Source organism: Oryctolagus cuniculus, chromosome 6 (genome assembly GCF_964237555.1).
Source record: "Oryctolagus cuniculus chromosome 6, mOryCun1.1, whole genome shotgun sequence".
Lineage (NCBI taxonomy): Eukaryota > Metazoa > Chordata > Mammalia > Lagomorpha > Leporidae > Oryctolagus > Oryctolagus cuniculus.
The window spans coordinates 121,792,873-121,820,701 of record NC_091437.1 but is presented as its reverse complement, the minus strand read 5'-3'; the positions used below and the strand labels follow the sequence as shown (position 1 = coordinate 121,820,701).

At 43.3% G+C, this 27,829-nt stretch overlaps 2 protein-coding genes across 3 annotated transcripts in view; one reads left to right on the top strand and one right to left on the bottom strand.

Annotated features, from left to right (window-relative positions):
- PTDSS1 (phosphatidylserine synthase 1) overlaps window positions 1-2,975 on the bottom strand; it is a 74,294-nt gene extending 71,319 nt beyond the window's left edge. Inside the window, exon 1 of one of the 2 annotated variants that reach the window (XM_070075330.1) lies at window positions 2,556-2,975. In XM_070075330.1, coding sequence (XP_069931431.1) covers window positions 2,556-2,734 — 179 coding nt within the window. In that variant the 5' untranslated portion in view covers window positions 2,735-2,975. The remainder of the gene's footprint in view (window positions 1-2,555) is intronic. The other variant, XM_070075329.1, reaches the window with a different exon arrangement.
- Window positions 2,976-3,136: 161 nt separating this feature from the next.
- Window positions 3,137-26,174, top strand: MTERF3 (mitochondrial transcription termination factor 3). Its single transcript, XM_070075331.1, has 8 exons — window positions 3,137-3,274; window positions 6,280-6,627; window positions 7,762-7,914; window positions 14,550-14,739; window positions 17,566-17,713; window positions 18,094-18,165; window positions 19,963-20,124; window positions 25,906-26,174. Exons 2-8 carry the CDS (start codon window positions 6,294-6,296, stop codon window positions 26,098-26,100), a joined length of 1,254 nt encoding a protein of 417 aa, XP_069931432.1. The 5' UTR covers window positions 3,137-3,274; window positions 6,280-6,293; the 3' UTR covers window positions 26,101-26,174.
- Window positions 26,175-27,829: the final 1,655 nt, after the last annotated feature.

Genomic DNA, 27,829 nt, shown 5'->3' with positions numbered 1-27,829 from the left:
TCATACAAAGAGAAACTTGTTATTAACTGGTTCTTGATAATGTGATTTTTGTCTCTTTACAAAATTAGTGGAAGAAATAAAATTGTTATCATTTTTTGAAAGACCAGTCTGAGGTTCAAATTATGATTTTTCTATTACTCTTGACAAACTGTTAAGATTCATATTCATTTCTATCCTCTCACTACTGCAATATATCAACTGCTTTGGCAGAATACAGTATAAAAGGGAAATTCCAATAGAAAATGACTTTCTGTATTAGGAGAGTGGAAGAGGGCTCTACTTTGAAAGGGCTTAGAATAAAACTCGAGATAAAGGTTAAAACAGATTGTTCATTTTTGCTTCTCTATTTTAAAAAACAATACCAAATTATTTTTCTAGTTTCCAAAGAATCTCCCTCACTGATTCCATCATTGCAAACCCAAACATTAGACGAAGTTAAAATGAAGCTAATGTGAAACGGGCATGCGTGCTATTCGATGTCCATTTTCCCAATGCCTCTTTTTCTCAATTACAGAGCACAGTACATAGTCTTTCAATAGGAAATATGATTTAGAAGGCATTGGCATACAATGAAACCATAGAGCAACTCACGACTACCACAGCACTTAACATTTGCCATGCGCTGAGTTTAGCACAGCTCATTTAAAAAGATTAATTCTCGCAACAGACAACCCAAGGAGGTATTAGTATTTTCATTTTTCCTACAAATATGGAAACTGAGGCTTAGAAAAATGAAGTAGCAACATAGCTACTAAGTAGTAAAATCAAATGACATTATCAAGTAACTGAGGGTAATGTCACCATAATTAGGGACAATCCTGATTTCTCTCCAAAGTTAGAAATATCAGGGGTCTTCAAAAAGTTCAAGAAAAAAATGTGTTATTATGAAAACAATCTATGCTTAGATTTCAAAAACATTGTGTACAAAAAGAAACTTGTATTTCCATGTTTCCCGAAGGTGGTCAGATAGTGTGGGAAGGTCTGGTCTCACTGTGCTACACAGCATTTGCACACTTCACTAGACCAGTTGCAATATCACTCAGTCATTAAAGAGAAAGCAATTGCTACCTCTCCCTCATACCTTCAGGTAGATTCACACACACAGAAACACTTGCATAATAAGAACCAAGAGTCAAGTGGATTATGGAGATAGGGAGCAAATGTCATGGGGGACGAAATCCATTTCCTGCAAAGATGAAGGACTCAAGTGTGTGCATGCAGGTATATGGGACAATTCATTCTTTGTCATCCAATGCTGTCCCACAGGTCACACTACATTTACCATCCTTTAACATATCTCCCATTACCACTAACCATTCCCTCAGGCTTGTGACCACCAAAAAATACCCCTACACATTTTCTGCTGATCGCTGGATCAAACAGCTGGGAGACAAGTAACTGACATAATTGTACATCTGTACCACCTACTGGGTTAGTTTTTAAGCCATAATGGTGCAGTAAGCATGACTTTCCTTTCTCTAAGGAGGTTCATTCAGAAAACAGAAATGCAGACATAGCAAAACCATGTGTGTTCCATTATGAACCAGTGGGGAACGATTTCCCTCGGTTACACCAGATGGGCCCCGGCAGAGGGCCACAGAGTTACACCCTGTGGCTGTCCAGAGTTGGGTTATGAATTGCTTGGAGCACCTGTGTGTGTTTTCAGGCTAAGAGGGTTGTGTTATGTCCTGTGAGGTTTAGGTATTTACCATGCAGCAGGCAACATGGTAACTGGTAACTGCTTGACAAAGCCTCTTCCTTGCATGTACATTAGGGGTGTGTGACATCACACTGTGTGACATGCGGTGGGCTGGTGTCTATGTAGCAGCGTGCACAGGAGGTGATGGGAACTGGGTTGGGCAGGATGAGAAAGGTCTTCTGCGATGTGTGTCTGGAGCGGCAGTTTGTGGTATAGCTGGTATTGTTTGAGGCTGGGGGAAGGGTTGTGTTGGATGATTGACGTGCAAGGCATATGGGAAGCGGCTGCACAGAAAGACCGTGGGGGTGCACCTAACCTGTGTATTATTTGCGCGTGGCAGGTAATGCTTAATAGTGGAGGAACTGCACTGGAAGGGATCTAGGTTGTGTCCTGGGCCTGTGGGTGGTGCGTGCAGGAGCTGTGTAGTGGGGTGTTTTCTGTGTGGAGTGGTGTGTGCAGAAAGTGGTGCGTACCGGATGATTCATCCGGTGTGCAGGGTAGAGACCGGGGCTGGAGGGGACGCACAAGAGGGGGCCCTTGTGATGAGTGGAGTGATGCTGAGTGCCGTGGGGGTGGGGTGGGGTGCGGGGGTGACCGTGCTGGGTGACCCGCGTGTTCCTGGTGCGGCCGGAGGTGCTGCATGGGCAAAGTGGTAGTGACGGGCAAGGGTGGGGCGCGGGCTGGGGGGTGGGCTGGGCATGCAGTGGAAGAGCTGCGTGGGCGGCGGGTCCGCTAGTGTGCGCGCCGCGCTGCCAGTCAGCTGCCTACTCCTGGAGCCACGCCGGGCCACCTTCCCCAACACCGCCCGCCCCCCGCCTCTTCCCTTCGCCCTCGGGCGCGGCCCAGCCCGTCTCACCTGGTGAAAGCGAAGTACATGAGGCTGACGATAGTGAAGCTGAGCAGGGTGATGGTGTGAGGCCGGTAGAAGAAGTCGATGGTGATGTCCTCCACTTGCTGCTCGTTGATCATCCGGAAATGCATCTTGTAGTTCACATCATCCTTGCTCAGGGTCCGGCTCCCCACGCAGGACGCCATGGCCCGCCTCCCCGTCCTGCCGCGGAGGCTGCGGCCCCGGCCCGCGGAGGCTGGGACCGCGGGGAACACGAGCCACAGCGGGCGAGCAGCCGGACGCCGGGGCCGCGTCTGGCGCCCAGCACAAGCTGGGAGCGCAGGGAAGGACAGGCGCGGGAGGGCGGGGTCGCGGCGCTGGCAACGCGACCTCCGGAGAGGGGGGCGTCGTCGGCCAACAAGCGGCTGGCCCTCTGGCTGGGCTTCTCTAGGCCCTCCCGGAGCGTACAGACTCACAATGCACGGAGCACGAGGAAGAAGCAGCACAAGCAAGGCAGCCGCGGCCTCTGGCGGATTCTTCCCTGGCTCATAGCCCGCGGCGCCCCACCCCCGCAGACCTGAAGATGGTTTCGCCCACTCCTGCCGCAGCTCACGTGGGCCAGGCAGCGCCGCGGCGCCGGGGCCTGCCGGCTCGCGAGCGGCGTGCAGGGCGCCGGGACTGTGCGCGCGGCCCGGCGAGCCTGGAGACCACGGCGGGACTGCTCGGGGGCATAGGCCCCGCCACAGGTAAAGCGGGAGCCTCCAGGCGCGAGGGGCGCGCCCGCTGGGTTTCGGGTCCCAACCCCCGAAGTCCAGGCCGCGCTCCCAGGCGTCACGGCCTTGAGGCCCCCTCTTCGTGGCCCTGTGGTGGTGGTGGTGGTGGTTGGGTCTGTGTTGTGGTTTCCTCTAAGCTGATGTGAATAAAACGCAACCAAATTAGCGCGCTCGGCGAGGGACGCAGAAGCAGGTCCCGCGTGTAGACGGACTTAGCTTCCTGCGGAAACTGGGTTTGAGGAACTAAAACTGGTTAAAAAAAAAAAAAAATAGCCCAAGGAGGGCAACAGCATTATCTGAGAGCCCTTTATTACGAAGCCACACTTAACCCCCTTGCGTTTCCTGATTTCGTTTATGAGGCCCACAGAGGTGGAGAGAACTCTTGGACCCTCGAAAGGCGATCGCTTGCAGTGTCAGCTCCCGTTCCTAGCGAAGAGCCAGGCACGCGGTGGAGAACTAGTGTGTGATAGTGTCGTGAACTTTAGAGTTCTGTGGGGCTTTTTCCTTTAATCTTCCTGATGAAAGGGTCGTGATAGAAGAGTCCCCCCGTTAACTCTTGGCAGGGCGTTTATTCACTTCTGCAAATGCCTTACCCGCTTTTGAACCCGCACTTGTGTTGGGTTTCTGTGCAAGGCTCTGGGCCCCGGGAGAAAGTAAAGTCACAGGGGGCTGAATGAGACCCACTCCTACAGTGAGTCTGATTATGACGGATGTAGAGACAGCCCTGAAACGGTGAGCTAGGGAAGTGGGTGCACTTGTAAATACCAATGGAAACATCAACAGTGGTATGGTATGGACAGCAGTCTTCTAATGAATATGGAGCATTTAAAGTGAATCTGCCTGCTGTGCAGAAGCCATTAATTTGTCTGCAAAGACTTCGAAGTGAATTTGGGATTGTGGGAGTTTGCTTTAAGGCGGGACGTGCTTAGATAAATTTACAAGTCTAAAATGTTAGAGCTGACAGGAACGTTTAAGAGTAATCTTATTGTCCTCTGAATCTTTAAAATCGGTGATGGGGCGGTGGTGTTGTGGCTCAGTGGGTTAAGCTGCCGCTGCAACGGCTGGCACCCAGTAGAGCAGGGTTGATGCTCCATTTCTGGATCCTGCTCCCTGCTAATGCGCCTGGGAAGACAGCAGCCGATGGCCCAAGTGTTTGGGCCTCTGCCGACCCATGTGGGAGACTAGACGGAGTTCCATGCCCTGCCTTGAGCCTGGCCAAATTCTGACCATTAGGGCCATTTGGGGAGTGAACTTGATTTCTCTCTCTCTTTCTGTTATTCTGCCTTTCAAATAAATAAATAAATATATTTTTTTAAAAAAGTTGTCATCTGAAGAATGGTTCCTGAGCTCCCAACCTGGGGTTCAGCACGCATTGTGTTAGGCTACCACAAGAAACTTAGTCTTGACTAGGTGTCCTGGTTGAGAGCTCTGGCTTCCAGTTGGTGCCCTTGGGGCTGCTGAGGGAAAACTGACAGACTTGGAGGCTCGGTTCCTACCAACATCTAACAAAAGCTACCCATCCCACCAGGTTATCGGGTTATCGCTGAGTACTTACTTCCTGTCTAAAATCATTTCAGAATGAAAGCCAGACTTGTACTTGTATAAAGCCCTCTGAGCAAATGTCCTAAAACTACAAATCTCCAAGAGGAGATTAGACCCTCAAGTATTTGGTATAATTCAGAGCTTAAGGCAACCTAAATTCCACCATGTAGAAAAACAAAGCAAAAAGTTATATTGAATAATGGATTCTGCAGAAGTCAATCATCTGGGCTTGTGTTGTAACAATAATAATGCTACCATTTAGTGAGACTTTGTTTCCCATAGATTCATCTCCATACTATGTTTTGTTCTTTTTTTAAAGATTTATTTATTTATTTGAAAGAGTTACACAGAGAGAGAAGGAGAGGCAGAGAGAGAGAGAAAGGTCTTCCATCCGATGGTTTACTCCTCAGATGGCCGCAATGGCCGGTGCTGCGCTGATCCAAAGCCAGGAGCTTCTTCCAGGTCTCCCACGCGGGTGCAGGGGTGCAAGGACTTGGGCCATCTTCTACTGCTATCCCAGGCCATAGCAGAGAGCTGGATCAGAAGTGGAGCAGCTGGGTCTTGAACTGGCATCCATATGGTTGCCAGCGCTTCAGGCCAGGGTGTAAACCCACTGTGCCACAGTGCCAGCCCCTCCATGCTGTGTTTTATGTGGGTCATTTTATTTAATGTAAGAGTATATGCATCCAATTTACCTTTCCAATTATCTGGCTGAGTATAAAATTCTTTCACATTACTAGACTTGAACAGCAACTTTTTCTGATAAAAATCTTTTGGGAAGCAAGTACCTTTTAAGTCAAGATATATGTGTATTCCTTGCTGGTTGCCTGTTTCTGTAACTTTTTCTGCCTCTTCATTTTTCTGCTACTTTTTACCTTTTCTTTTTGAAGGCTTTTCTTTTTCTTATTTCCTACAGTGAACCAAAATTGACAAAGCTGATTTTGTTCAGTTCCCTTTTGAAGAACAGCTTTACTTATGAGATAATTGACAGTGTTTAGCTCTGGGGATAAAGCAAGAAAGACTTTCTGTCTTGCGTATAGCAGAGATAATATTTTGATGATTCATTTAAGAGAGGATTTTGCTTTTTGTTTTGACTAACTTATATCCATAAAGTGCGTATGAATAATTCAGTGTTATTTTTATCAGCAGTCTGCTTCTAAAATGTCCTTCAAACCAATTTTCAAGAACATTTATTTTGTATCACTGTATTCTCTAAATGCTTAAGTTAACAGATTGAGTTCCACTATGATTTGAATATTTGCAGATTTTTTATTTCTGTTTTAAATGTTTGTCTTACACCAGTGACTTTGCTTTTTTTTTTTTTTACTGTAAAGCCTATCTTTATTTTTCTGGTTCAGAAGTTCCTGTCTTTTGGTTTGTAACTGAGACTGCTAAGTAAATTAATTTTTTTTGATGGTTATATTTTTCCTTTGTAGACTATTGAAAGAAAATGGCCCTCTCAGCCCAACAGGTACCCAGGTGGTTCAACACTATTAAACTGAGTAGCTTCATTAAAGCTGCCCAACTCAGGAGAAGTTTCCCAAGGCCAAGAAAAATACCGCTGTGTGGCTTTTCTACTCAGCTACCTATGTCCTCTGACATTTGCCTTCTCCACCGGGGATTTAAGACTTATAGGACTTCCTCCTTGTGGAATAGTTCCCAAGCAACCAACTCTAATAGGCAAGAGAACCATTCTGCCCAAAGCGCTTTGCTTCCTTCCGGGATTCAACAGTCACAGAAGACACAAAAGCTACCCAACTTGGAATCTGAGCTGTCTCCTGAAGGTAATTCTGAGCTTTCAGAAAAGTTCCTCGTGCCTCACTTTAGTCATTGAGAAAGACCTATTTACACTCTTCTGGCCCTTTGCTGGTCATATTTTGTACTAGGCAGGAAAAAGAACAATGCCAGTTCTATTCACTTATTTCTGTTAAAAAACTTTTTTACAAAGAAAAAAAGGTTGAAGTGGTTGAGGGTTAATATGTATAAGATGTTATAAGGCTTTATTATTTAGATTTTTTAAGAAAAATTGTCTCATGATAATTAGTCTTATTAGGATATAATTTGTCTCAAGTAAAATTCATCTAAGGTACATAGTTCAGTGGATTTTGACATGGGCATTTAGTTCAATAAACACCGTCATGACAGTGAATAGAGAACAGTTCTGTCACTCCGTAAAGTTTCCCTGTACTGCCTTTTAGTCAGTTCTCCTTCCTGTGCTTCCTAGCATAGGAATACAGTATTTCACAAGTGAGGTGGTACTCAGTTAAGTAGGATAGGAAATAAAACTGGAAGGGGAGGCTGGGAAGAGATGCAGGCCTTAAAAAATGAGAAAGGGTAGTGATTAGAGTGAAAAAGATAGAACAAGATACACCGTCCTGATTCCTTAGCTTACAGTAGTTTACAGCTCCAAGTGTCTTGTATACATTGTTTGATTTTAAAAAACATTCTCTTAGTGAGAGACTACAGGTGAGAGAAACAATGACAAAAGTCCTCTGAAAGACCTGTTTTGAGAATAACTTGAGAGAACTTGGGAACACGATGATTTTAACCCCTGAAATGTGGACTGTTGAGATATGCTGTACTTTTGGCCAACCCAGTCCTGTTCTTGAAGGTCATTTGATCTTCAGCATTCTTACCTGCTAATTAAAATGGTAGGAAAACAGTTCTGCACCTTGAAACCTACTAAGAAATTTCATATCTTTGAGGAGCAGTGGTTGATCTTTCTAAATATTCCTAACCTTACCTCTTTAGGAGACAAAATATTTTTGAACTTCTTAAATGTTTGATTCTGAAATGATCTAGATATATAACAGTTATAAGAAACAAACAAGAGAAGAAGTGCTTTTTGCAGAAATTGTTTTAAGTGTGGTTATTGAACACTAACTTGCCTCTTTCCTTCCTCCTGGCTGACTTCAAAGGACTGGACGATTTGCCCCCATTGTCCCCGCTGCAGCCCATCCCCGAAGAGGAGGCTGTTCAAATTATTGCAGGCTCCCCACTGCCCCCGCTTTCATTCACTCTTCGAGACTATGTGGATCATTCTGAGACTCTGCAGAAGTTAGTGCTTCTAGGTAAGTTTGACTAACCGAGAAATGCTTCCTGCACACACTCTTCATTTGCATTTTTGCCTTTCTAAATTAATATTTTAATCTTTATCAGAGTAGTACATGCACATGAACAAAAGTCAAATACTGTGAAAAGACTTGTGAAAAACTTCACGTCCTGCTTCATCCATCCTGACCTCTATCCTGTTCGCCACATGTAATTACTTAACTTTTATCACTCTATTTGAGTTCAACTCTACATTTTCAAGTGCTATAGTTTGTTCATCAGTTTTGTTTTAAATTTTAATATTTTTTTACATTGCATAAGGTTTTTATACATGTTTTGACTAACATGTAATAATTGTTCATAGATATTTATGGGTTACAATGTGATATTTCAAGATATTTATATACTGATCAAATACAGTGTTTAACATTTCCATGTCCTTATCATTTGCTTATGTTTGGAATTTTGAGCTTCTCTTCCAGTTCTTTTTTTTTTTTTTTTTTTAAGATTTATTTATTTATTTGAAAGGCAGAGTTACAGAGAGGGAGAGACAGGCAGAGGCAGAGAAAGAGAGATCTTCCATCCACTGATTCACTCCACAAATGGCCATAACAACCAGGGCTGGTCCAGAGTGAAGCTGGGAGCCAGGAGTTTCATCCAGGTCTCCCACGTGGGTTCAGAGGCCCAAGGTTCTTACTTCACTCCTTGCTCACTTCCACTGTAGCACTGATGACAATGTATTGTAATTGTTCACTCATCTATCCTTATACAAAGCTACCCAAACATTACTAAAGTCTTCAGAAATACCTAAATATGCATATATACGAATAACTGGAATATGAGGATGAGAAGTAAAGTGACATATCCCACGTGAGAGATACAGATAAAGGGTTCTGTAAATTAACCTATGTATTCATCAGTGGATGAATGGATAAAGAAAATGTTCTGTATGTACACAGTGGAATACCATTCATCCTTCAAAAAGAAGGAAATCCTGTCATTTGCAGCAAATACAGATAAATCTGGAAGACATTATGCTAAGTGAAATAAGCTAGGCACAGAAAGACAAATATTGTGTGATCTTATTTATTATACTGGTGGAAAGTAAAAAAAGTCAAACTCATAGGAGCAGAGAGTAGCATGGAGGTTACCGAGGGTGGGGGTAGGGCAGAGATGGGGAGGAAATGGGGAGATACTGATAAAAGGGAACCAAGTTTCCATTAGGAGGAATAAATTCTGGAGATTATTGTGCAGCACGAAGTCCGTAGTTAACAATAATGTACCGTATCCTAGAGAATTGCCAAGAGTGTAGATGTTAAACATTCTTGAGCCGGCGCCGCGGCTCACTAGGCTAATCCTCCGCCTTGTGGCGCCGGCACACCGGGTTCTAGTCCCGGTCGGGGCGCTGGATTCTGTCCCGGTCGGGGCGCCGGATTCTGTCCCGGTTGCCCCTCTTCCAGGCCAGCTCTCTGCTGTGGCCAGGGAGTGCAGTGGAGGATGGCCCAGGTGCTTGGGCCCTGCACCCCATGGGAGACCAGGAGAAGCACCTGGCTCCTGCCATTGGATCAGCGCGGTGCACCGGCCGTGGCAGCCATTGGAGGGTGAACCAACGGCAAAGGAAGACCTTTCTCTCTGTCTCTCTCTCTCACTGTCCACTCTGCCTGTCAAAAAAAATAAAAAAAAATTTATAAAAAAAAAAAACATTCTTACCAATAGCAAAATAGTAATCATGTGAAGTGATGGATGTGTTCATTAGCTTGATTTAATCTTTCCGCAGTGTGTATATATTCATATATCAAAACATCATGCCATAACCCATAAATGTGTGCAATTTTTAAAACTCTCAAAGGTGAGAGATAGATGGTTGTTTGCTTCAAGGAGAGCCAGTCACGTTTCCTTTCAGAATGGTTTTCCTAGCCTTGTAACAAGGGCAAGCACTGTGGGTGAGACAAGTGAACTCAACACATAGTTCCTACCTTTAAATAAATGTACGTACAGCTTTGGCCTGTTTCACGCATTCCTTCTTCAGTATGCTGATACTTCAACAGATTTCTTAGCAATAATTTCGGTGGGGTGGACTTTGGCCCTTGTTTACCTTTTCAGCTAATGCAGCAGGTGATGGCTCAAAAAATAAAGTTTTTTAAAGATTTATTTATGTATTTGAAAGGCAGAATTACAGAAGCAGAGAGAGATCTTCCATCCTCTAGTTCACTCCCCAACTGGCCACAATGGCTGGAGCTGGGCTGATCTGGAGCCAGGAGCTTCCTCCAGGTCTCCCCCGCAGATGTGGGGGCCCGAGCACTTGGGCCATCTTCCACTGCTTTCCCAGGCCATAGCAGAGAGCTGGATGGGAAGTGTTGCAACTGGGACTTGAACCAGTGAACATACAGGATGCCATCATTGCAGGCAGCAGCTTTTACCCATTACGCATACCACTGACCCCACAAATAAAAATTTTTAAAAAGTAACAATGACAGTAACTTAGCGAACTATGATTGCTTTGTTAGGCAGTGTTTTTGAGAATCCAAGTCCTAGTCCTGCTCAGCTTGCTTTTGCAGATCGCTTTTCTGTCTCTTTCTCTGCCTCCTCTGTGTCCCAGAAGTCCGTCCTTCTACGCACTGGGGCTTCTACACCAGCTGGTTTCTGAGCAGCTTCAGCCAGTGGGGGATACCTGCAGGAGAGAGGACAGAAGTGCCAGCTGGGGGTGTTTTTCCCCTTTCCCTGCCTTCCTGGGGTCCTGTAACTGCTCGCTCCATGACAACGGCTCCTCCTGAGCAGCCCTTTAATCACTTCCAGCTCTTTCTGGTCCTGATAACGCTTAGTCTGTTCAGTCTCCCAGTGCTATGAGAGTTCTTGTTTTGCCCTTCAGCTCATGCCACCATATAGAGTCTCTTCTTGAAAGTCCTTCTCATTGGAACTTTAGGGCAGTTTCTGTTGCCTGCCAGACCTTGATTGATCAACTCTGTGTAACCGTAATGCAAAACAATGATCGTCTTTGTAGTTACCAAACTGATGAGATAAAGCCCGACTACCAATTGCCGAGAGGTTAGATTATGTATTATTCATTTTTATATCCCCACTTTTAGCAGAAGTGCCTGGTCCACAGCAGGCGTTCAATGACTATTCAAGTTAATGAAACGGTGAGTGAGCCCAAGTGATTTGTACTTGGAGCGGTGTGCTCTCCTGATGAGATTCTGCTCTCCTGTTGCTGGTGAAAACCAGCTTTTCAGGCTTTTTGTTGCAGCACAGTCAGGGTGTGACAGCTCATGCTGAGCATGGTGCTTCCACACATGTGCACTATAATATTTAGTTAAATTTGAAGTCTGGAACCTTTATCTTATTCTAAAGTACCTCCTCCCCCATTCATGTACAGATTTGGGGGGAGGGGTTGGTTTCCATCGTATTTATTTATCCATTCAATAATTGGATGTATTTTTCTAATTTTTAAATGGCAAGGAACCATATCGAGTTGTTAAAAGTACAGTTATTATAAGAAAAAGACCTGTTATCTCTTCATTCCCAGTTTCACCTCCCAAAAGTAACCACTATTACCAGTTTGTGAACGCTTTCCTCTATATAAATATAGGGAATTTCAAAAAACTTCTGGAAAATTCACATTATTTTTAATTACATTTTTCTGTGAACTTTTTTAAAGCCCCCATTTGTGTATTTATGTCATATGGAAAGCCATACATTAGCTTTATATCTTTCTGTAGTTAAAATTAATACTTTTTAAATTCTGTAGCCGGCGCCGCGGCTCAATAGGCTAATCCTCCGCCTAGCGGCGCCGGCACACCGGGTTCTAGTCCCAGTCGGGGCACCGGATTCTGTCCTGGTCGCCCCTCTTCCAGGCCAGCTCTCTGCTGTGGCCAGGGAGTGCAGTGGAGGATGGCCCGAGTACTTGGGCCCTGCACCCCCTGGGAGACCAGGAGAAGCACCTGGCTCCTGGCTTCAGATCAGCGCGGTGCGCCGGCCGTAGCACACTGGCTGCAGCGGCCATTGGAGGGTGAACCAACGGCAAAGGAAGACCTTTCTGCCTGTCTGTCTCTCTCTCACTGTCCACTCTGCCTGTAAAAAAAAAAAAAAAATCTGAGTTATTTCTAGTAAAAGTGAATATACATTTGGAATCTTACTATATTTGGTATTAATTTTTGTATAAAATTGAGAAATTTTAGTTTTGTTCAGAAATCTCCTATTATATATATATTTTTAAAGATTTTTTTATTTATTTGAAAGGCAGAGCTACAGAAAGGCAAAGGCAGAGGCGTAGAGAGAGAGAGAGGTCTTCTATCCACTGGTTCACTCCCCAAATGTCCGCAAGCTAGGCCAATCTGAACCCAGGAACCAGGAGCTTCTTCTGGGTCTCCCACATGGTTGCAGGGACCCAAACACTTGGGCCATCTTCTGCTTTCCTAGACCATAGCAGAGAGCTGGATCAGAAGTGGAGCAGTTGGGTCTCGAACCAGTGCCCATATGGACACTGGCACTTCCGGCTGTGGCTTTATGCACTATGCCACAGTGCCAGTCCCCCATTATATTTCAATGAATAGTCTTTCCTCCCCCATTAATTTGGAATGCCATTATTAACGTATAGTTGATTTATAGTCTTTTTAATTTGAAAGTGAGAACAATATAAGTGGGGGGGTGGGGGCAGAGACATTCATCTGCTCAATTACTCCCCAAATGCCAGCAAACAGCCAGGGCTGAGCCAGGCTGAAATCAGGAGCCAAGAACTCAGTCCAGGTCTCCCATGTGAGGGGCAAGAACCCAAGCAATTGGACCATGATATGCTGCCTCCTATATACATTAGCAGGAAGCTAGATGGAATCAGAGAAGCCAGGACTCAAACCAGCACTGTAATATGAGATGCAGGCATCTGAAGTAGCAATTTAACCTGCTGTACCACAGTGTCCACCCTCAACACCTGTTTAATGCCAAAAAATTTGGATGCAGAATTATGTTGAGATATAATAATATTTGAGTTGTAATGATTATGATACTTTGTTTTTCTGGTTGTGAGTACCATTTATAAATGAATATTTTGGGGCTGACATCATGGCATAGCAGGTAAAGCCTCTCCCTGTGGCACCAGCGTTCCATATGGGCTTCAGTGTGTTTTGTCTGTTCCACTTGTGATCCAGCTCCCTGCTAATGGCCTGGGAAAAGCAGTAGAAGATGGCCTAAGTGTTTGAACCCTGTCACTCACATTACAGACTCCAATGAAGCTTCTGGCTTTGGCCCAGCCCTGTATGGCTGTTGCAGCCACCCAGTGAGTGAACTCAAGGATTGAAGAGCTCTCTTTCTTTGTCCCTCCCTATCTCTGTAACTCTGACTTTCAAAATAAATAAGTCTTTAAAAAATCTTTTATTTATTTTATATTGAAGACTACAGTGTTGTCTCTAAAACTCAGTTTGAAAGTTAAGTTTAATAGGAAGAAAGATTTTTTTTAAGAATATGAAATTTCAGGGCCAGTGCTGTGGTGTAGCGGGTAAAGCATCTGCCTGCAGTGTTGGCATCCCATATGGGTGCCAGTTCAAGTCCTGGCTGTTCCACTTCCTATCTAGCTCTCTGCTATGGCCTGGGAAAGCAGTAGAAGATGGGCCAAGCCCTTGGGCCACTGCACCCATGTGAGAGACCCACAAGAAGCTCCTGGCTTCAGATCGGCACAACTCTAGCTGTTGGGGCCATCTGGGAAGTGAACTAGGGGTTGGAAGAACTCTCTCTCTGCCTTTGCCTCTCTGTAACTTTGCCTTTCAAATGAATAAAAAAATCTTTAAAAAAAAAAAAGGAATATAACATTATCTTCAAGTATTTATTCTTACCATCAGGGATAAGCCTTTCCTTTTCATGTTTAATTGAATTAAATAAAATGAAAAAGTGAGAGAATAAAATGCTTAGTTTTAATGAAAATTTTGAATTATAAGTTACTTTGATTCCTTGCTAATTAATGCTGAAATCTAATTATTCTGTAACCAAAAAATCTTTTAAAATAGCAACTCAGTTTTTTCTCCTTTTTATTCTCTCTCTGTCCTGCTTCTGTTTCACTGAGATTATCAGGATTATGAGGACACATGAAGGGTGGAAGTGGTGTATGTTCTGCTTTATTGTGTATTTGAGAGCTGTGCCTGTTCATACCACTCACACATTTCTTGGAATCCTTAAGGAGCTCGTCTCTGTCAAAAACTTAGTGATCACAACAATGAAGAAGGCATAGGATCATATTTATTCCTTCCATAAAGGGGATCATGGGCATATTTGTAGCTAAGAAAATGATTAAAACTTCAAAGAAAGTCAGTTTATTCATAGGGCTTGTTACCCTGCAGAATTGCCTGTTGAATCATAAAGGGGCGCTCTTCAAACAGTATTCCTGAAACAACAGATAAAAATGATGGTCCCATGTTTATGTAACTCAATGGATTTGTCTTTGGGGAAAATTATCCAAAAGCTCTATTTTCTTCTATAATTGTCTTTGAAATAAATACAGTAATTTTATTTTGATTTGTTTTTATTTCTGCAACCAATTTTAAAATACTTAGAAATACCTGGATTCTCCTTTAGATAGGTCATTCATCTCCAGTAATTTCTTGTGCTAATGGGTATGAACTTAAATGGCTGAAAGACATTATCTTCCAATGATATTTATAATTTATTATAGGAGTGGATTTGTCCAAGATAGAAAAGCATCCAGATGCAGCCAACCTCCTTCTGAGACTGGATTTTGAAAAAGACATTAAGCAAATACTCCTGTTTCTGAAGGATGTGGGTATAGAGGACAATGAGCTGGGAACATTCCTCACTAAAAATTATGCCATTTTCTCTGAAGACCTTGAAAATCTTAAGACCAGGTATGCAGGGCTTTTGGGATGGTTCACACATAGCCCGCGAAGTGATTGTGGAGGAAATACACATGTTAGTTATTTCTGACATCAGTGCTGCACAAGGATCTCCCAAGATAATGAACTAGAATATGATTTGTATTTGTTAGGGCCTTCTTTGATCCAACTAAAGTATTTAAAACAGTTCTTTTATTCATGTTTCAATTTATTGCTGAGCCAGTATTTAACTGCTTCTGTTCAATAGAAATTGAACAATTTTTTCTAAAAAAAAAAAATCCATTATCAGATGGCCAAATTATCTGGGAGTGCACTTAAAGATATGAAAGCCAGATCTGGTGTTTTTTTTCCCCAGCCAATTTTTAACAGACATTTGACGTTCTCTTAGCAAATTACTGTATAATTTGCTTTCATTTCTGTAAATTGGCTATTTTAGTTATTCCTTTATTCTTTAAAGAGCACTTTCGTAAACATCTTTGTACTTCATTTAACATTCAGAAAATAATTGAATCTGAGTGTCAGTATAGTGAGATGATGTTGATCTGTGAGCTAAGAATCCTGTTAGGCTTGAGAATACCACAGAGTCTCTGTCCTTAGGTTAACATTTTGAATTCATCATCGCCTTCAAATCTCTCTCGAATCAATCGATATTCTCAGCTTCACCACCTGCAAACACTCTTCATCCTGTCGCCCAAATCAGAGAGAGGTGTTGATATTAACTTGAGCTTCTCCTCTTTCGGCATTTATATGTACTAAGTCATCATGTCCTATCACATCTGTCTTTGTATGTCTCTCAGATCAGACCATGCACTTCTTTTAACCTTCACTTTGAATTCTTTGCCCCAGGTTCCTGTCATTTCATAACAAGATTACTCTCCTAATTTGTCTGCCTCTTATCTAAACACACACACACATACCACACCAACACTCAGCTGTCTCCACACTGATGCTGAACCTCGCTAAGTTTCAGAGAGCTTTGTTAATTTCTTGAATTTTTGTAATCAAATGCCTTTTATTTGAATTAGAAGAAAATTGACCAAAAATAGCATCTGTGTTTAAGATACTGTTGAGATACCCGCAGCCCCCAGTTCCAGCTTCCTGCTAATGCAGACCTCTGGGAAGCAGGGATCATTGGCTCAAGTAGTTGGGTTCCTGCCAGCTACATGGAAACCAGGATTAGGCTGATGCTCTTGACTTCAGCCCATTTGTTTCTGGGTACATTTCGGGGAGTGAACTAGTGGAAGGAAGATATCTCTGTCTCTGTTTCTCTCACTCTCGCTCTGCCTTTCAAGTAAATAAAAATGTATTTATTTTATTTAAGATAAATTTATTTAAGATGACTATGAACAACAAAGATTAAGTATATACACACATGAATATCAACGTTGTTGGGAACATCTTATGCTGGATTTACATTTACACATCTTTTTTTGTAAATTGCTTGTACCCTTTGCTGTTTTTTTAATTGGGCCCTTTTCTTTCCTTTTTTGCTAAACATTCTTTTAGATATCGAGCAGATTATTTCTTTCTCTGAGACAAAGTCTTGCACATAGACTTTCCAAGTGGTCACTTGTCCCTTGACTTGTTTATAGTGCTTTTTGTCATACACTTAGAATGTTTATGAAGGCAGCTTTTCCTCTCACGGCCTCTAATGAAGTTCTTTAAAGGAGTAATAGTTGGGGCCAGCATTGTGGCAAGTTGAGCCTCTGCCTACAGTGCCAGTATCCCATATGGGTGCTGGTTCAAGTCCAGGCTGCTCTACTTCTGATCCAGAACCCTGCTAATGTGCTTGGGAAAGCAGTGGAAGATGGCCCAAGTACCTGTACCCATATGAGAGACCTGGAAGATACTGTAGGTTCCTGGCCTCAGCCTGGCCTCAGCCTGGCCTAGCCCAGTCATGGTAGCCATCTGGGGAGTAAACCAGTGAATGAAAGCTATCTTTCTGTATTTCTGCCTTTTAATAAATAAATAGCAATAGTTATTTGATTATAAAGTAATGCAAGTTCTGGTACAAAGTATAGAAATGTCAATAAACTAATTGTAGGCATACCTGAGTTCACATCAGTTTTATCATTAATTACCTAAGTGATAATTAGCTTGTGACCTAACACAAGTTATTAACTTGTTTGAATCAATGTTTCTTCCTCTGTAGGGTGGACAGTTTACCTGGCTCACAAGGTTTTTTGTTTTCCTGTTGTGAATTAAGAAAGATAATATCTTGGTATATTTTAGGCATCTAATAAAATACCATTCACTATGTTTTTAGATTTAAAATAAATGTTATTTTACAGTCAAACTTGCTATATTTTACTACCCTGTTTTGGTTGCCAAAAACTTAGGAAAATTTCTCAGTTGTTAATAAAATACCTTTTGAAAGACTGTTGTAAAAATTACTTACGAAAATACGTAATAAATGTACTAATATAAAGGATTTTTCTAACTCACAACCATGGTTTAAGGTCTTTCTTTGTAAGAAGAATTCTGAATCTTTTATTTTCCCACTTTGTGTTTTATCCATTGTTAGCAAAAACAAATGAAAAAACTTGAACAGAAACAATTTTAGTTTTTCCTGGCAAGTAGTAAAACACATTATCTGAAAAGAGAATCTACTTGTTACTGGGTTTCAGAATTATTTTCTATTTGCATGCAGAAATGGAAACCATTATAGAGTTGGGTAGATGTTTGGTTTATTCATGTTTAGATCATTATTACAGAATATTTGTGTTTACATTATTTTATGGTGTAGGAGTCTGTTTAAAAATAATTGTCACTTTGGAGAGTAGTTTGCTGGCAGGAGACGTTTATCATATTTGCGTGTATTTTTGTTTATTTCTCCAGAGTGGCCTATCTTCAGTCAAAAAATTTCACTAAGGCAGATATTGCACAGATGGTCAGAAATGCTCCATTTTTGCTGAATTTTTCAGTGGAAAGACTGGATAACAGATTGGGATTTTTTCAGAAAGAACTTGAACTTAGTGTGAAAAAGGTAAAGAAATGGAAACTTTGAACATTTCTATGTCAGGTACATTCAATAACTGTGACATCTCTTGTGCTCACAGATGCCAAGCCTATAGAAGTCCAATAAATGCCTGGCATTTTCCATACAAAAATGAGTTACCTTGCTAGATTAAACATAAAGCTGCATAACTTTATAACATTCCAGCAAATTGATTCCCTACATTTTGTTTTCAATATCTGTTTTTTCCTCACTTTTTGTGTCAAGTTTATGTATTTCCAGTGTTGTTACTTCTCTGTTTGGGTCATATTTTTAAATTTTAAGTTTGTGTTCCTAGAAATGCCTTAGTTTTCCAAAGTAGTTAAGTATGCACCTATAGAAATAATGGATTGTTTTGTTTATGACAATAGACGAGAGATCTGGTAGTTCGTCTCCCACGGCTACTAACAGGGAGTCTGGAGCCTGTGAAAGAAAATATGAAGGTAGGACAACTTTGAGCTTTTTGCAAGATCAACTTTTTTCTTTGAGTGTTTAGGTTCTCTGCAGACACCAGATTTTGCTGTCATCATCTTAAAACTAGATTTTTAAAGAAGTCCTTTCTAAAAAGATATAAATGGAAATTATAGGGCAAACACGAAAAGCAGTGTATTTCAGGTAAGGATGTTATCTCATGTTGACCAGATGTTACACGAGCAAATCACTTGGCGGATGCTGCTACCCATAACCCCCGCATAACAGCACAGGTGCATGAGCAGCACCGGGCAGCCCAGCATAAGGGTCTGTGTCTCAGGGAATTTGGGAGGCTGGATCCAGATGACTTTGTTGTGGGGAGTGGCAGCCAGCAAATTGCTCTCCTTAACACCGGTGTCAATTCCTAGCTCTGGCTCTATCACAGAACATCCGAATACTTCACTGCCCTTCATCCAAGAGATTAATATGAAGCCAAGAACAGCTGACTAGTTGGTAAACAAAGCCGTGGTAGTGCAGTCATGCATTAGTGCTTGGACAGGTTTACTATGTGAACATCACAGGCCTAGGTTGTATAATCTACACACCTGGACTGACTAGAATAGCCATCCTTGTGAATGCAGTCTGTCACTGCCTACAGTGTTGGTAAGTGGCACATGACTGTATTTGAAATCATTATGAAAGGCTCATTTTCAGAGGTGCTGAAGTAATCAGTCATGCAGAGATCTTCACTGAGCACCTGCCCAAGCAGTCTAGGAGATTGTTGTTGCTTTCATGGTACTTAGAATCCTGTGGGCGTTAAACTGCACAGTGACCAGATCAGCAGCCTTGTGGGGGAGCATAGGCTACTAGCAAACCACATGGAGAGCCTCACTCATACTTGGGTGTTTAGTTTTATCATCTCCGTGTGGAACGAGGGCATGTAGTTGTTCAGGGAACATGGCCCTGAGTATGTCTGGGAGCAGAATCTTAAAGGCATTTGGAAAAATCTATTGCCACTCATGGAAAAAGGATGTATTCTTCTCTTGAAGGGAGGAGAGAACATCCACTTTGCTTATGACCGTGTCCAAATGCTGATGGAGTCTGTGATCACAAAAGGCATCCAGAGCTTTGGCAGCCCATGGCAAGAGCCTCGGTAGTCACTGACGTCATAAATAAGAGTGTTAATTGTTAAAGGAACAACAGAAGTCACTGTGCACTCACTCCCCATGTAGGACCTCTGTCCTCAATGAGTTGTTCTATGAAGATCGACCAGAAATCTTGTTCTCAAATTGTACTCTGTGTGTTGTGTGTGTGCATGGGTGCAAACTGTTGAAATCTGTGCTTAACCTGGAGTTGCTCCTGTGTATATAAAATCAAACTAAAAATGAACCATAATGAAAAGGAGATGGGAGAGGGAGATGGGATGGGAGTTGGGGTAGGAGGGTGGGTATAGGGGAAAGAACCACTATATTCCTAAAATTGTATCTAAGAAAAAATGCATTCATTAAATAAAAACTTAAAAAAAAAAAGACATCAATTGACAAAAAATCTGTTGCCAGTCCATTAACTGACTCGCCCTCCTCTGTCCAGCAGTGTTGGGGTGATCAGCACCATGATCCTCTTGCCATGAACAGCTCATTCTCAGCAGAGGGTTTGGAACTTGCCTCACCCCAGAAACAGGAGGCTATAGTGTCTTGAAGGCATCATTGTGGCTGTCTCCAGATTTTTAAATGTCATTATTTTGAATTTTAAAAGAATCAATGTGTCCTCTGGCATAGCACCAGAGTAACTATTTATGTTCATGACTTAGGAAATTAACTTTCCTTTAGGTTTATCGTCTTGAACTTGGTTTTAAACACAATGAAATTCAACATATGATCACCAGAATCCCAAAGATGTTAACTGTAAATAAGAGGAAACTCACCGAGACTTTTGATTATGTGCACAATGTGATGAGCATTCCCCACCACATCATCGTCAAGTTCCCACAGGTAATGCAGCTCACAACAGTGTGAGGGCGCTGTTCCCTGCTTTCAGACTTGCTATGCAGGTGCAGAGTGCTTCCGGACACATCTGCTCCTCCTGAGAAGAAATCCACGATGAGTCTGTGTGCCTGTAGTTCCTACCTCCTCCTAGCTCTGCTGGATAGACTGAGCCAGAGCAAATCCAACATAGTCTTATCTTTTTGAATTTAAAATAGATCACTTCTCTTGAAGGTCCTTTCAGTGCTACCCTTTTTATTCACAATCTGTCTAAATCCATGGATTAACAAGCCATAGTGATGTTGTCCTGTTGAAGCATAGAAAAGTTCCAGTTTGCCATTATGCCAAAGCCATGTATTTTCAAATGAATTGCTTGTGGTCTTTACCTTGTGAGTGACATTACCTGCTGTTCACAGGAATGTTAACTCTTTAAACACTGCCGAATCGCGAGTGCCTAGAACTAGACCTGGTGCTCAGCAGGCACTCAGTAGGTACTTGTTGAACAAATGAATGATTGCATTGCATCAAAGTGACCCTTCTTTCCAGTTTGCCTTGTGAATAGGCACTCAGGAAGTGTTACTGAATAAATGACAGATTGGATTTCACTGGAGTGATCCCTGTACTCTGCTCGCAGGTGTGCTCCTATTTCTGTTAACAAAGATGGACAAAAATATGAACTTAATACAACTCTCAGATCTAGATTGCGTTTGGCTAGTTCCTTTATCTATAGAGATGTTTATTTGCCTATCATAACTTCTCTGTGAATGGGCTCTTAATATCCAAGTGTACTTCAAAACTTCATGGGAAAAGGAGTTAAAAGATAAAGTTTAGGGGCAGGCGTTTGGCCTAGTGTTAAAGACACCAGTGTCCCACATCTCAGCATCCCTCTGATTCTAGCTCTGGCTTCCTGATAATGCAGACCATGGGAGGCATTTTGAAATCCATGTGTAGAAGAGTCTTCAAAAAATTTATGTAGAATTCATATTATGAGAAATTGATGCATCAATTTCAAACTTTTTTGTACCAGAATAAACATTTTACCTCTTTTTTCCATGAAATTTTTTATGTACCCTTGTAGGATTTTCCTGTTTCACCAAATGCTAATATGTTATAAAAGTGTTAGTGTGGGGAGCAATCCGGACTAGACTAAGTTACTCGAATTAAGACTTATTCTATGCATCTGCTCTCCCACAATATGGCGCTGGGAGAGAAGTAAACAGCTTCCGCACAGCTGCCTCCAGTTCAACCAATTAACTGTAGGACTTGCTCCTGATTGGAGAGCAGCGTGCTCGGCGTGTGGGCAGCCGAGTTGGGATTGGCAGAGAAGGACTATAAAGGAGGAGAGAAACGGCATGCACCGGGAACATCTATGGGGAACATCTAAGGGAACCCGTGCAGCCCCCAGAGAGCCGGCCGGCGGTGTGCCGCTCCCCTGCGGAAGTGGGGAATGCGGCCAGGGGGAACTGCCCTTCCACGGAGGTGGAAGGGATAGTAGCCAACCCGGGAAGAACCAGCAGCAAACCCGGGGAGGGCCGAGCAGACAGAAAGAACAGCGCAGGGTCCTGTGTTGCTCCTCCACGAAGAGGGGGAGCGACATAATGGTGCCGTGACTCGGATAGGAAACCTAGCTCGGATAGGAAACCTAGGACGGATATGAAACTTAGGAGGGAAGAAACGGGAAGAACTAGGGAAAATATCGGAGAGAGAAACTAGCAAACAGCCTAGGGAAATTACCGGAGAGAGAGACTAGCAAACAGCCTAGGGAAAAGCCGGACGAAAAGGGTGCCGGAAGAAGCTATTGAAAGCCTAGGCATAGACTCGGATACGGACTACGGGGGGAAGCTGGGAGGAATCTCTAAGGCCGAAAGCGAAAGTGAAAGCTAGAACAAACAGACTCAGACGCGGACTGTGGGGAGAGGCCAGGAGAAATGAGGGAGGAATGTCGTTGGAGGAAAGCTTGGGGAAACATACCGGGTAGAGAAAAATGTTAGGGAAATTGAAGCCGCGGGGGGCAGGCCAAGGCGGAAACGAAAGCCACTTTGGGGTTCTCAAGTTAGCCCGGGAATAGGGGGCGAAAAGTTGAAACTAGAAGCTGAGACGTAAGCCAGATTGGGATCCGTCTGATTAGCCCGGGGAGCAAAGGACGGGAAGCCAAACCGTGGGGCGGAGACGTACGCTGGGTTGAATTCGCCAGGCTAGCCCGGGGAACTTGGATTGAATCCTAGTGGCGGAGACGCAAGCTACGCTGTGTTACTCGCGGAAGCCGCCGCGTGCAGAGAGAGCACGGGGCGTGAATAGATAGGGAACGCTGGCGTAGGCCGTGGTTCAGACGCGAAAGGGTTAAGCGTGGAGACCGCGGAGCGCGCGAAGCCGGGAAGCCGCGCAAAGCCGGGAAGCTGCGCAGATGAGAGAGGCGCGCGGGCTGAAGCGGCGCAGAGCCGGGAACCCGCCGGCGGGGCGAGGTGCCGGAAAGCTGCGGGGATAAGAGAAACAGAAGTTTTAGAAGTAAAGTGAGAGAAATAGGAATGTTGGCAGACAGAAGTAAAATGGGAGAAATAGAAATGCCCGGAGATAGAGAAATAGAGAAAAATAAGGCCTCCCCTCAACATGCCAATTAGAAGGCTTGGATTCGGTCTGCCTGATTTAAGGCGGTAAGCGCCAGCAAAGCTCGACCAGAGTATGAGCTGCAGGTCACCGAAGATAGGCACAAACCAACACTAATAAGTCTCCCCCACAATACGGCAATGAGAAGGCTTGGATTCGGTTTGCCTGATAGGTTTTGTAAACACCTGCAGGCAGTTCTAGCAGAGCAGAGCATGCGCTGCAGGGCACCGAGCACAGGCACGCATCAGCGCCTAAAAACCTCCTCACAACATGGCGAAGAGAGGACCCGGATTCGGTTTGCCTGATGGATAGGACTTGTAAGAGCCTGTGGCAACTCTAGTGTGTGCCGCGGGACACCGAGGACAGGCGCGTATCAACGCCAAAAATAAAAAGAAAGGGGGATCTGTGGGGAGCAATCCGGACTAGACTAAGTTACTCGAATTAAGACTTATTCTATGCATCTGCTCTCCCACAATATGGCGCTGGGAGAGAAGTAAACAGCTTCCGCACAGCTGCCTCCAGTTCAACCAATTAACTGTAGGACTTGCTCCTGATTGGAGAGCAGCGTGCTCGGCGTGTGGGCAGCCGAGTTGGGATTGGCAGAGAAGGACTATAAAGGAGGAGAGAAACGGCATGCACCGGGAACATCTATGGGGAACATCTAAGGGAACCCGTGCAGCCCCCAGAGAGCCGGCCGGCGGTGTGCCGCTCCCCTGCGGAAGTGGGGAATGCGGCCAGGGGGAACTGCCCTTCCACGGAGGTGGAAGGGATAGTAGCCAACCCGGGAAGAACCAGCAGCAAACCCGGGGAGGGCCGAGCAGACAGAAAGAACAGCGCAGGGTCCTGTGTTGCTCCTCCACGAAGAGGGGGAGCGACAGTTAGAAACATAAATTTGTGTGAAATTCAGCTTATGGAACAATTGTAAAGTGAATAATCACTGGGTAATGGATAGTACAGCGACAGCTTTTAGGCACCCAAACACTTAGCTTCTGGGAATCCCAGTCATAGAGCTGTGATCCAACTTGGGGTTCCCCTAGGGGTCTGTGTATTATTATTACGAGACAAAACAGAAATAAAAGGCTTATTAATGGAAAAACATATTAACTAACAAGCTAGGCGGAAGTGATTTAGACTTTAAGTTTTTGGCTGGTGTTTTAAAACTCAACGGTATGAAACTAATTTTCTCTAGCAGGTAATAATTCTGCTTGTACATTTATGTTATGATTAATTAAAAATGGGGAAGGAACTATAAGGACTGTGCGTAATCATTCAAAGGCAGTCATGGGAGATGACAGCAAAAGGAGCTTCAGGATAATGAACATGAGGGAATCAGTAGTGTAAGGAAAGGGGGAGGGGGTATATTCAGGACCCTCCTAAAACCCTGTCTCCCGCTTTCCACTGTGAAGGCAGGGCTGGAGACCTCTTTAAGGTAGAGAGGATCATGCTTTCTCAGACTCGGGGGACAGTCTTTTTGTTTGTTTAAATCCCTGAGAATTTAATGCTGCATTCCCAGGATGAAATTTTTGTGACAGTGGTGGAGTGGCCCCTGATGGTCCACAGACCCCCACCTCCCCTTTAAGAAAAAAAAAAAGAAAAAACTAGATCTGAGCTGTAGTCTTCCGAGTTGAAAGACTACACAGCTCTCTCATAGTAAAATCACCTTACAGTATTGAAGAAGAAAACCTATCTGGTCATAAGCTTCATAATGCTTCAAAGTGTAATATGTAGGAATTGAGTAAGTTTAGGAGCTTTAGGTTCATCTGTGATTTTGTCTATATTATATTTTGTTTGGTTATTTTTTTAAGCCAAGAGTCACTGCATAGCAGCCATACTTAAGATAAACAACACCTAAAAGCTTCATTATCAGTAATAATGTGGCAAAGGGAATACAGTTACAAAGAGAGACAGAATAGCATGTAGTTTGTTTCTGCAGGGGCGGAAAAAGATGTTTTATTCCAAAGGCAAACCAGCTCCATCTTGACTTAGCTAGCACTTCTACTGTGTTTTGCTTTTTTTTTTTTTTTTTTTTTTTTAAACATTTATTTATTTTACTTGAGAGGCAGAGACAGAGAGAGGTCTTCCATCTGCTGGTTCACTCCCCAAATGGCTGCGATGGCTGGAGATGGGCCAATTCAAAGCCAGGAGCCAGGAGCTTCTTCAAGGTTTCCCACACTGGTGCAGGGGCCCAGGCACTTAGGCCATCCTCTACTGCTTTCCCAGGCCATCAGCAGGGGAATAGACAGGAAGTGAAGCGGCTAGGACTTGAACCAATGCCCATGTGGGATGCCGGGGCTGCAGGCAGATGCTTAACCTACAACAGCGCATTGGAGGCCCCTCCTTTTTTTTTTGGTCACTATTTCAGAATACTTGTCGCCCATAGTGCCCCTTCTGAGCAACCTATTACTTGGTACATGTAGGTGTAGGCAAGGACGCCTAAGGTTTTGTGCTGTGTGCCCAGAGTTCCCAGTGGTCTGTAGTACAGCCTGAGGAAAACTGAAAGCCATCACAGGAATGGGGCCTCACAGCTCTCATGCTTCAGCAGTTTCCCATTCTGCCTGCCTGCCTGCCTTGGAGCGGGTTACAAGAACGTGGCTTACTTCTGAGTCTTTTCTGAAGTTGGTACCAATCGCTGTATTCCTTAGGAGATTAACCTGAGGCAGACAACACATACTTTCCTCTAGTTGCTTTCCAAAGAGGTCAGATTCATTTCATAATTTTTATTCTATCTGGGGAGCAGGAATTCAACAACAACAAAAAGAACTTCACAGATTATGAAATAATCAGTTTTCTGGTGACATGGATCTTAATCTAGAACACTGGTTCTCAAACTTGACAGTTATCAGAATCATCTAGAGGCCTCGTTAAAACAGATTTCTGGGTCCTACTCTTGCAGTTTCTGACATAGTTTGGGGATAGGACCTGAGGATTTGCCCTTCTAACACACTCTTCCCTGTCTCTGGCGTAGTCAGTGTTTGTCACAGCATCACCTTTAATTATTTTATCATGCTTCTGTTTATTGGTTGTGAGTCCCTTTTTCATCATAGATTTCTTAAGCTCATGGCTTTAAATCATGTGGTGTCATATTTACTGAGCATGTGGATAAAAATTCTATTTGTTAAGCTATTTAGCTAAGTAAACATTTTAGTTTTTCCTATTTGTTTTAAATTGTTTTTTTTTCTTTTCTAGGTATTTAATACAAAGTTGTTTAAAGTCAAAGAAAGACATTTGTTTCTTACCTATTTAGGAAGAGCACAGTATGATCCAGCAAAACCTAACTATATCTCTTTGGACAAATTAGTATCTATTCCTGATAAAATATTTTGTGAAGAGATTGCCAAAGCTTCAGTCCAGGACTTCAATAAATTCTTAAAAACTCTTTAGTTTTTGATGAATGTTAAAATGTAATATTGTAACATGAATGTATATTTGAATAAATTAATATAATTTTAAATAAATGCCTCAAGTCTCAATTGGTACTGGAAAAATTTTTTTAAAGATTTATTTATTTAAAATAAGGGAGAGAAGGAAAGAAGGAAAGAGAGAGCTTCCATCTGCTGGTTCACTCCCCAACTGTCTGTAACAGCCAGGTCTGGGCCAGGCCAAAGTCAAAAGCCAGGAATTCTGTCTTGCTCTCAAATGGGTTGCAGGGGTCCAAGGATATGGGCCATCTTATGCTGCCTTCCCAAGTGCATTAGCAGAAAGTTGGATTAGAAGCGGTGGAACCAGGACTCAAATTGGCACTCCAGTATGGAGTGCTGGCATCACAAGTGGTTGTTCAACCTGCTGAAGCACAACAGCGGCCCTGGGAAACAATTTCTTGATACATATTAGGGTCTACACACTCTTCCATACAAGTTCCTAGTGACTTAATTCTTTTTTGACTCAACCATCTAGGAGAGAGCCAAAAATATAACAAGCTTAGGGAGAGAAAGTTGATCTACTTGAGGCACACATACTCAGAATTTTCCACGGTGAGCTACTAAGGATCAGGAAGGAGGTGAGGAAAGTAGTTTGAGGCTAAGTAGAAGGAATGAGACTAAGCAGACATGACAAACCTTTGATTTACAGCCAGTAAGCAAAGATTCTTAATATGATTTGGTCACTTTTCTCCTCATTGACCATGTATTATCTTGGGTAAACAGTTCAGCCTCTGACTTTGTAAAATGATGCATCATGACTTGAGTTACCTGCCTTGAGACCCCCACATTGGGTAGACTGTTAACATGGATGGCTCCCAATGGAGCCCGGCTGGTATCTGCACTCTTGAGAAGTCTCTCACACTGACTCAGGGCCAGGGTGAATTGGCCCATGGAACATTATCAAGCGGAAGCTTGATAAGCACTTGCACATCTAGGCCTGTCCCCTTGGAACCCAGCCACTCTGTAAAGAAGTCTGGTTACCCTACTTGAGATGTAGGTATAGAGTGATGCCTGGCCAAACCCCAGCCGTTCCAGCCACGCTAACTGAACACCAAATGGAGTGAAAGCTATTTTGGATAGTCCAGCCTCAGCAGACACATGTGGACAGAACTATCCAACGGGATTCAGAATTGGGAGAAATCAACTGTTTTAAGCCACTAATATTAGGGGTAGCTTGTGCAACAGAGGTCTGTGGAGTCCCATAAGATACCTTGTGGGAAACTAAGTTTGCAAGTGGTCATGGCCCGGTATAGTAGCCTTTCTGTTACTTATTTTATTCATGCACTCAACAGGCATTTGAGTTCCTAGAACACTTGTGAGAGGAGCGTACATACGTGCTTTCACAGTTGGTCCATGGAGGAGGTCAGGAAACAAGGAACCGCTGGGATTCAAGGGATAGAAGCATCTGCCTGGTCTTCCTATGGAGCAGAAGCTCATCTGGCCTTTCGGAACACCCTCTCATAGCAGAACAGCCGGCTGTACTGCTGTAATCAATGATCCCCAAACTTCAAATAATTGAAGACCACAAAAGTTTTTTTTTTTTTTAATTTATTTATTTGAAAGTTACAGAGAGAGGCTGAGACAAACAGAGGTCTTCTATCCACTGGTTCACACTCCAGATGGCTGCAACAGCTGGAGCTGTGCCAATCCAAAGTCAGGAGCCAGGTGCTGCTTCTGGGTCTCCAACGCGG

What these genes read in the sequence shown, in the direction of transcription:
- MTERF3 (XM_070075331.1), top strand. Translation starts at nt 6,294, where the DNA reads ATGGCCCTCTCAGCCCAACAGGTACCCAGGTGGTTCAACACTATTAAA. An exon ending in GCAGAAGTTAGTGCTTCTAG is followed by an intron (nt 7,915 to 14,549) that starts GTAAGTTTGACT and finishes AATTTATTATAG; the next exon opens with GAGTGGATTTGTCCAAGATA. An exon ending in TTGAACTTAGTGTGAAAAAG is followed by an intron (nt 17,714 to 18,093) that starts GTAAAGAAATGG and finishes TTATGACAATAG; the next exon opens with ACGAGAGATCTGGTAGTTCG.